The sequence below is a fragment of the Eleutherodactylus coqui genome, chromosome 1 (assembly GCF_035609145.1).
Source record: "Eleutherodactylus coqui strain aEleCoq1 chromosome 1, aEleCoq1.hap1, whole genome shotgun sequence".
NCBI classification, from domain to species: Eukaryota; Metazoa; Chordata; class Amphibia; order Anura; family Eleutherodactylidae; genus Eleutherodactylus; species Eleutherodactylus coqui.
Window position 1 is genome coordinate 451,535,919 of NC_089837.1, and position 10,210 is coordinate 451,546,128.

The 10,210-nt window shown below is 42.9% G+C and overlaps 1 protein-coding gene across 1 annotated transcript; it reads left to right on the plus strand.

The window, feature by feature from the left end:
* Window positions 1-21: 21 nt before the first annotated feature.
* AMER2 (APC membrane recruitment protein 2) lies at window positions 22-3,765 on the plus strand. Its single transcript, XM_066583475.1, has 2 exons — window positions 22-894; window positions 1,066-3,765. The coding sequence occupies exons 1-2, from the start codon at window positions 54-56 to the stop codon at window positions 1,923-1,925; spliced, it is 1,701 nt and encodes a 566-aa protein (XP_066439572.1). The 5' UTR covers window positions 22-53; the 3' UTR covers window positions 1,926-3,765.
* The last annotated feature ends 6,445 nt before the right edge of the window (window positions 3,766-10,210 follow it).

Below are 10,210 nucleotides of genomic sequence, written 5' to 3' on the forward strand. Positions count from 1 at the left end.
GCATCTGTGGGGGTCTGCAGGAGGAAGGAGGCAGGATCAGGGAGACGGCAAACATGGACTTGCATTGTGATTGTGCTGAGTCCCCGGCAGCTGAGCAGCCATCGGGAAAGATTAATAAGACGGCATTTAAATTATTCGGGAAGAGGAAATCAGGCAGTGCTATGCCATCAATATTTGGTGTGAAAAACAAGGGCGATGGGAAGACCACGGGCAAAATGGGAATGGTACGGAGCAAGACCCTGGATGGATTAGCTGATGCCGTGCTGGAGAACAGCAAGAAGGACGAGCAGTGCCCATCGGAAGCCGCTGCCACTGATACCACCAGCGCTGACGCCAACAGCCAGGCTGTCACAATAAAGACAGATGTTTCGCCCGGCAGCCCTGTATCGAAATCGCATAGTTTCTTCTCTTTGCTCAAAAAGAACGGGAAATTAGAGAACGTGAAAGGGGAGATTGCAGAACAGAGAGCTGGCAGCAGACAAAAGAAAGGACTGAAGGGCTTGTTTAACAGCATACGGTGGAATAGAAAGGACAGGAATAACAAGGACGATAAAGAAGGGGCTATAGAGAATCAACCAGGCCTTATTCTGTCTGGTTCGTTGACGGCAAGCTTAGAATGCATCAAGGAGGAAATACAAAAACCTTTGTGTGAACCAGAAGTACCTGCAGAGACTCTTCCAGTTGATGTGCCCTGCGAGGAGCCAAGTGGGGAAGTCACCACCTCACTTGAGGACAATCAGTCGAAAGCAACAGAAGAATCTCCTTGCTCATCACAACAACCTATCAAACCCCAAGATGGGGATGTTGCAGGTAGCCCACATGCGGAGGACATTGAGCAGCTACCAGAACCAGTGGTGGAGACCCTACAAGAAAAGGAGGATGAAAACATAACAGGTGAACTTACAATAACCAATATTACCTTTGTTGAACCTGAGTGTGATAGTGGGCAAGAAATTGCTGTCCCCGAACCTTCTACTGTCGATCCACCCTCTGAACAATCTTTTGATCGTATATGTTTGATGTTGGCTGATGTTACATCACTGAAAAGCTTTGACTCTCTTACAGGATGTGGTGATATTATTGCCGACCAGGACGATGACGGAGGCAGCGGTACCAGTGCAAGGCTTACCCATGGGAATGGCAAGAAAGCCATTTTCAAAAAGACCCCAAATATTATTGCGTATCAGGGAGGTGGAGAGGAAATGGCAAGTCCAGATCAGGTAGATGACAATGATATCCAAGAATTTTTGGGAATGATACCGCAGCCGGAGGACGTGAGCAAAGAGGTGGTAAAAGTGAGTACTAGCAGACAGTCCTCCAGGGAGGAAAAACGTATCGAGAACGCATGTGATACAACTGTGGCAAAGCCATCTAAGCTGAAACAAGTTGCTACTAATTGTAATGACAAAGGTGATGTGAAAAGTTGGGGGAAGGAGCAGAGAGACTCTGTTCGTAGTAGCGATGAAGGTTATTGGGATTCACCCATGCCAGGGCCTGAGGAAGAGCCTACTAAGAGCACGGGGAAGAAAGCTCTATCCAGAGACAGCTGCAGTGGAGATGCACTCTATGACCTATATACAGAACCCGAGGAAAACACAGCCAGAGCGCATGCGGAAGAGAAAAGACCCTGCCAAGCACCCACCAAGCCACTCTCTCCCGTAACCATCACATGCCCAGTCAAGGCAAGTTTTACAAAGGACTCAAAAATACCTATCAGCATTAAACACCTACCAGTTCATTCCCCCAGCCAGCCAGCGGATACTGGTAGTAGCACAACACCATCAGCTGCACAGCATCAACCAGTCAAAAGTGAAATACCCAGAACAAAAATCCCCGTCTCAAAAGTACTTGTAAGACGGGTCAGTAATAAGGTCATAACGGGACCTTCAGGTAAAACAGCATTGCATGAACCCGCCAGGAAATAATGGACCTATCAAGGATAGCCCAGTTTGCTGTGAGCCGCAAGCGGGCAGTGAAAAACCATATTAAAAAAAAAACTTGCCATACAATCCAGGTCAACTTTTACCCACTCTACAAGAACTAACATTTTCTCACATTTTATTCCCTTTTTACGTTTGTACGTTTGTGGTAGTCTACTCGGCATCCAATTTGGATATGTTAACCCCGAAAGGTTTGTAATGTTAATGCTGAATGTCGGAGGCTTTTCAAAAAACATGATAGACCTCGGAAGATGATGAAGCGCTAATATGTCTTGAGTCATAATGCTTAACCCTCATGGATTTCATTTCATAGCTGGTTTCTTTTAAACAGTCAGGGATGCAAAGTTCGGCTCAGTGGCAAGAGCTGAATCATTTTGCCAAAAAAAATAATACTTGGAATTGGTTTTTGTGAGTTTCATAGAATGTATACAAGGAGGTTTTTAGGGCCTGGTGCCACCTATGCCATAGGTAAGTTCTAACTATATTTGTGCCCTCGGGTGGTAAAATTCCTGAAACATTAATTGAGATAGAGTTTGTTCTATCTGATAACATTTCAATGATCCTTAACTTTTAGACTCTATGTCCACCTTAAGAGACAGTCAGCTCTTTGTTAGGACATCTCCACCCTTTGTACCAGAATGGTGCTTAGTAAGTTCACACTAGGTGAACCGTTGGTGGAAGGGTTAGCTTTCCAGAAGTCTTTTACCCCCAGTATATTGAAGGTGCCTGGTAGTAGGGGTGCAAGACTTGTCTAATCTAGAGTAATATTCGGTAACCACTAAATTTTTGGGTCCATCTTCTGGTACTGGAACTGCTGTTCTTGTATGTAGGGGGATTATTACATTAGTACTCAAAGTAAGCAATCTTTTCAAATGTCCTCCATATATATTTTCTTGAGAATGTTGTCAACATTGCTTTCCAAGGAAAGGTCTATCTGGTGTCCAGAGGAGGAAATCAGAGCACGACCATCATTATAGTCAGTAATATAGACCTAAAGACTTGGGGCCCCATAGATTAAGGAGCTTATGTGACTTTTTCAATAATTTGGAATGGGTAATTCAAGACTCAGATCTCATTCAGATGGGCATATTGGACCTTATCCAGACTCCCCGCAGGTCTGTACCTACAGCACCATTGGGATGTATATTTTGTAAGCTCGGTTCAACAGAACCAAAAAGTATCCATTTGTTACATATGGAAAGGGTCCAATATGTTGGTTGAAATGAGCCATGTGTCTTGCTTTGCTTCATTCTGGTCAATGCCAGGTCCAATATCCATAGTCATACATAGCCATTCAATGTAGATACACAGCACGGAGTAAAACGAGTTAGATTGGATGCTTATTCCTTATGTAGGGGAGACGCAGGCCAGCACTGTACAAAGTATAAATCAGATCTATTGTTTTTTATACATTGTCTGAAATATAGAGCAGCAAATCCTTTCTACCTGTACAGCACTTGTATGGACCAAATTCTTTCTTTTCCTGTGTATGCTGTATATAGGTGTATATCTACGGGTGTGAGCACGTTACTGTGTACATATGCACAAAGGTGACTTTCTTTGGAGGCATTGCAAAGCATTAAGAGAACAGGCTTCCAAAATAAAACAGAAAAGTGCCCGAGAAATAAACACAATTTAATATATGTGACTATTTTTCTATTTTCTATTTGTGTCTAATCGGCAAGTCGTGGACTAATGTCATTACATATCAATAACAGATGGCTGTCATGGACCGAGGCTGTTGTAAAATAGAATCAAATCTTCTGTACAGGCACCATATATAGTAGACAGGTGTTTCATTAAAGATTACTTTTTGTTAAAAACAGCATGATCTCTGTAATCACTGATTAAATTCCTTCTGTGACTGCATTAACAATAGCAAACCATAAGGAGACTGGGGGGTTAACTCGCTGGAGAGAATCCGGCCCAGAATGCATTGCATCATGTTTCATCGTTATCACCCCTGACTAACAAAAGAAGCGTAATTTACAAATCTCACTTACTGCCCTCTAGAGGCTATTAAGGGAAGTGCAGGGATAACAGGTGATAATGATTATACAGGCTGCACTATTGGAAAATGTTGGATTTCTATAAATCTTCTCCTGTGGTCCAGACATTAGAACTCTCTACTGTTCTCTTTTATCAGCTGATAATGCTATATGTGCAGTAATTTGTATATAAAGCATCGGTGTGCAATGAAGTCATCAGATTTGCTGCAATATATGGGCACTTATAGCTGCAAACTGATAACAGCGCCCAGGTAAACGCAAGGAAATTTCATAGCACAGAGCCTTTAGGTTATAATGTATTTCAAGCAAGCACTCTTGTAGAGAACTATATGTTGACCTATGTATTGATGTAGCAGAGCTCAACTTGTCACTTCATTTTTTTTGTCTGTACTGCAATAAGTCACTTCTATGCAATCTGTTGGAAACCTATAGATGGGCACCAGTGGCAAAACTTGAAGCTGCTGGGCCCCAATGCAAAATCTGTAACAGGGCCCCCAACTATAATGCTATATTCATAGACCTGGTCTCCTTATATGGGGAGGAGAAATCTTACAGGTTCCCCTAAGACTCCAGGGTCTGCACTCACTATGGGCTCCCTAAGGTTCCTTATGGGCCCCCTATGGCTCCACCCTCTGCACCCACTATAGTTACACCCCTGAATGACACATATCACAAACTGCAACATTTAACAAACTCAGCTCTGCTACAACTATATGTTTTTTTTTTCAATTACAACACTAGTAACCCTAAACATAAAATCACTTTTTCATTTCTCACACATCACATCACGTGTTTGTCAAAAGACAAACTCCACTTTGCTACATTGACAAACTCAGCTCTGCTATATCTGTATATATAAACTACTGTTAAAATCCAGATAAGGTATACTTTTTGGACATTTTGCCAATATCTGAATCCAGAGGCCCATGCTATGGGTATGTCCAGCCTTACTATGTGTGGGAGATATTCTGCACGCGTTACGGTAGACAGTCCCTTTCATTGTTCCTGTGGATCAAGCATTTAGTGATTGAAAACATCGTCTCTGTTGTTTTAATCCTCTGTCGGTCAATGGATTAACACGGTTATCCGCACATTAACAGACTTATCAGCATTTAATAAAAGATCAGTCTGTGCCTGTTTTACAATCACGAAAAAAAATAGTTCTCAATGTGTTGATTTATATTCCTGCACGGAACTGTATGGAGGTCAGATACGTAAACGCACGACCGATGTCATCTCCCTCCATTACTTAAAGCTGATCTCTTTCTGGTTGTTATGGAGAAGAAGGACATTTCTTTATTTCTTGCTATGCTTTAATTTTTTTATATTAACCTGGGTTGTTTGAACTACAAGTCCCAGAATGCCTGGTCAATACATTTACAAATGTTGCGATTTATGCCAACCAAGAGACTTCCAGCCGATGTAGACACCTACCTTAATGGCCCTGGAATACCTCTTTGTTGCAGAGAAAGTTAACTTGAGTTTCAATATCAGGGACGCCTTAACCAACAGGCAAATGGTTCAACTGCATCGGACCCCCTGGTAGCGCGGGGCCCCCTGACAGCAGCAACACTTTCAACTGTTTACGTGTTCTCGGCATGTGCATGTAAGTTCCGTCCGGAGATGGAGCCCTTTGGCCATGGGGATTCCCCTTCCAGCTCCCCGAATGGAGCAGGAAAGCGGAATCCCCAATGCAAGTGTGAAACCACCCTTATCCTCAGGCAGTCCCTATCCCGGTTAGTGCTTTTGTTCCTGCTTGCTTACCCTGCCCAATGCTTCCCTCTTCCCTGACTTACAACGCTAGCTTTTACCAAAGTCACCTGTATCCACAATCAGGGGCATAACTATAGAGGATGCAGGGGGTACGGTTGCACCCCGGCCCAGAAGCCTTAGGGGTCCCATAAGGCCTCTCTTCTCCATATAGGAAGCCCAGTACTATGAATAAAGCATTATAGTTGGGGGCCCTGTTAGAAGTTTTGCATCGGGGCCCGGGAGCTTCAAGTTACACCTCTGTCGACAATAAAACTGTGCATGTGTGGTACGCTACCTACTGTGGGCAAAAGCCTCACAAATGTACTGCGCATGGGCTGCGGCCACCATAACTACATCTGGAAGAGCTAACATAGCCTTCAGCCAAGAACGAACGGAGCTGGGTGGATGATGCATGAACTGGGCCAAGAATGAGCCGCGCATTTGTGACATTTCATTGACAATACATGTGACTTCAGAAAAGGCTGGTGTTGGCAATCAGGTCAAAGAGACAGATGTTGGGTAGGGTTAGCAAGCAAGACTTGGAATACTTGCTGGGATGGGGATCACCCTCGGGGTATTTATCACAAAGTTTAAATATTGCATTAAAGTTCACTTTCTCTGCATTGAAGATGTTAAGAAGCACCACAAAGGTATCTACATGTTTCTAAATGGACTACGAAGAGATGGGAAGGCATACATTATCTGACAGATGCCCTTTAAAGACATGAGATGTTGAATTTGGTTCAGTGATCAGCTGATCACTGTAGGCCAATTTCAGAAACGCCTGATGTTCAGCTTTTATCACTAGAGGAAGATGCAGTAGCCAAACTTCCCTGCTGCAGCAGCCAATGCACGAGAAATGTAAGATCACATGCCATTCATTCAAATGAGTATCAAGCCATGTAGGACAGAGATAGGTCGGCTCCTCTACATCAAGAGAAGCTCATAAATAAGTGCAGGCCTCTGCTCTGACTAATCAAGGGGTTTCTGAGCAGTTGAAGCCCTCTCTATGATGTACATATGCCTCTAAAGGGGTTATCCCGAAATCTAAAATTATCCCCTATCCATAGGACTGCTTGAGACCTGCACTGATCTTGAGAATGGGGATCCCGTACCCTGTAGATAGGGAATAACATTAGATTTTTGGATAACCCCTCTAAAAGGGGGTATAACCAGGTGTGATGATGGCACCATCCTCGGAGACAGAACATTTGAGGTTGACCTAATGGAGCTTTCATTTATAACAGTCATAAATAATGAGAAATGACAGAGTTTTAAGCTATAAGTTTTAAATAAAATGTAACCTAGAGGTTATAATATGGAGGGAGCTCGCCTTTATGGTCACCGAGGGTCGTGAACGACTAAACGGCTAACAATAACCTATAGGCCTCCAAAGTTCTACAAATTCTGCTTTTTTTAAATAATATGTAATATTTTTACTAAATTATTCAAACAGTAAGTAAATTTTAGAGTAAGTATTTATGTATTTTATAGCGGTGAATTAATATAATCATCGGTATATTTATAGTTAAAACACAGTATATACACTCTGCCAAAAAAGATCCAGCCTCTAGAAGTTGTTGTTTTGCCCCAAAACTCGGCATGCAGTTACATCTCAAGCAGATATACAAATGATTAGAGTTGTGGTGATTAGAAGTCCTAAAAGTGGTTCCACCCTTGGCCTATAAAAAGGATCTCAGAGGCTACTTGTGTGTAGTGACCTCTTTTTCCGCTTGAGGAGATTTCACCCAGTTAATAGAGTCTGAGAGGGGAAGCATTATTGGAATGTGGGAAGCTGGATGGTCGTATCGCACACACATAAGGTGACACTCTGTTCCAACAACTCCTTCTAGGGATGGATTTTTTTGACAATGAGTGTGTATATATCTATATATATATCTATATAGATATATATCTATATATCTATATATATACATACATATCTAGCAAGGTAGTACAAGGGGATTGTATATTTACATATTAGCGGTATGAACATGAATATTGATCTAAGCGTTGATTGCATTAATGTTTACAAACGTGATAAGAGAGCATAGTGTAACCAATAACTGTCTAAATAAAGTGTATCAGCTTCTATAATCCAGATGACACTGAGGAAGAGCCCAGTACCGGCTTGAAACATGTTGTTTTAAGAGTGTTATAAATAAAAGCTCCATCAAGCCAACCTCATTTGTTGTGTCTCCACGGACTACGCCATTGTCCTATCTGGCACTAGCCACTGTACATATCTCACATGGGACTCTCCAGGAAGAGCAGATGGCGGTGGGCTGCACCACGGCAAACCTCTCTTCTGCACCAGTAGTGTGTCGTACGTAACATAACAAGGTGAGCGCAATTCATTATATGACAAGCTTTTAGTAAATGAATTTTACACAGGAAATTGCTGACTGTTTCATTTACATGTATAAGGGTACATTCACACGTACCAGAATCCATAGTATATATGTTGCTTACAGGCTTCTGTAATAGTCCATATTGCCTCATATATGTGGGACCTTTCTAGGATCCAGTGTTGGTTCCTAAAATTGTTTGTTTGGATCCAGAGTGTCAAATGTGTCACCGTATATTAAATAGTTGGCTGATTTCATTACATTTAGTGGTTCGGCCAAAATATATCAAATTTCTAGGGTTGACGTAAAATTCTGTATTACTTATTTTATCTTGACATAAGCCAGTAAAGGGGCCCACACATTTTTGTGGAAAGTCATCTGAAATAGCCTTTTTAATACATACACTGCCCTGACACCTAATGCTATGGTTCAAACAGTGATAGACTAACACTTCCCTCATACTGACACATTACAAAAGAAGTAATCTGAAGGTTATGGCGACACTCGCCATCATGACTACTACGGAGTATCAGCGGTTAGTGAACCAGTGATAGTTGTAACACATTACATAATTACATACCTGGTGGGAATATTTTTTCCAACATGAGCTATTTGCTTGGTCATTGTGTTCATGCACTGAGCTGATTTCAGCAGGATGCAGGCAGCGCCTTTCTCACTGTAGTGGGCAGATTTGGTATTACAGGTAGAGATGAGCGAGAGTACTCGCTAAGGCAAACTACTTGAGCAAGTAGTGCCTTATGTGAGTACCTGCCCACTCGTCTCTAAAGATTCGGGTGTCGGCGGGGGGCGGGGGAGAGCGGGGAGGAACAGGGAGGGAGATCTCTCTCTCACTCTCTCCTCCCCCCCCCCCCCCCCGCTACCCCCTGCTCACTCCCGCAACTCACAGCTCTCCCCCGTCGGCACCGGAATCTTTAGAGACGAGCGGGCAGGTACTCGCCTAAGGCACTACTCGCTCGAGTAGTTTGCCATAGCGAGTACACTCGCTCATCTCTAATTACAGGCCATTCACATCAATGGGAACTTTGCCTGTGATACCAAGCCTGGCCACTGCAGAGAGAACACAGCCATCTTCTTCCTGCAGAAATCAGCTTAGAGTGCAAGCACATTGGCCTGATGAACGGCTGGTCGGCAGGGGTTCTGGAAAGCGGACCCCCACAGATCTACTAAGGATAGAGTATCAATAGTTTATGACTGCACATCCCCTTTAAGTATATGTAATACTTACGGTGTGTTAACATTGGTACTATAAGGTCACTTTAATCTACAAGCTGCAGTCATCAACACCCTGTTGATTCTTGGTCTTGTCTTATAGTGATCCAGTTACTTCCTTGGGACTAATTCTAAAACTGCGATCAGTCCTACTTCAGGACAACCTGCGGGGATGGCATTTATTCTCAATGTTGTGTTTCAAGATTTAATCAATGTAATCAGTAGGGCAGAGACAGCAAGTTATCTTTTCTGATGCTTGCAGTTCTTCCATCGATCACCTCTATAACCACTTATGCTTACTACTTCAATCTCTTAAATGAACACTTAATGTGTAGCCAGCAGCTAATATAACCGCAGCTTATAGAAAGTGCTGCTAATCTCATCCACACCCTTGTATGTGAGATAAAGAAATCATCACAGGAGGAGACATTTCGGACTAATGGTATCCAAACACCTTCAATAGCTGTTAGTTGATAACTATTTCTTCGAACTTCTCCAAACATATGAGGTGTATAGGGGTCAGGTGACCAAGGGTCCATGTGTTTTCCATGAATAGAGGAGAGTAAACCCCTGCCCGACAGTTCTGGTAGTGGCTTATCTCCAGGAAGAACCAAAGGATCAGACGTTGAAATTCAATGTGACCGATCCTTCTTTTTATGGCGACATCATTTGTAAAGGTTGGGAGGCTTCCATACACATATTAGCTGCTCCCACCAAAATCAGTAGGGTGTGTAGTACCCCAGAGCCTAAAGTGGTGGCATTGCAATAGAGTCTCTTAGCGAGAATAGCTAGTGTAATGCCCAATGTGACGCCAGTGCCTTTGGACATGGGTGTCGCAGTGAAATAAAGAGACCAGTGCACAGAAGCATCAGTAAAACCGAAGGCACACAGTGTACTGGGGCTCAGAACAAGAACAATCACAACTCTTCAG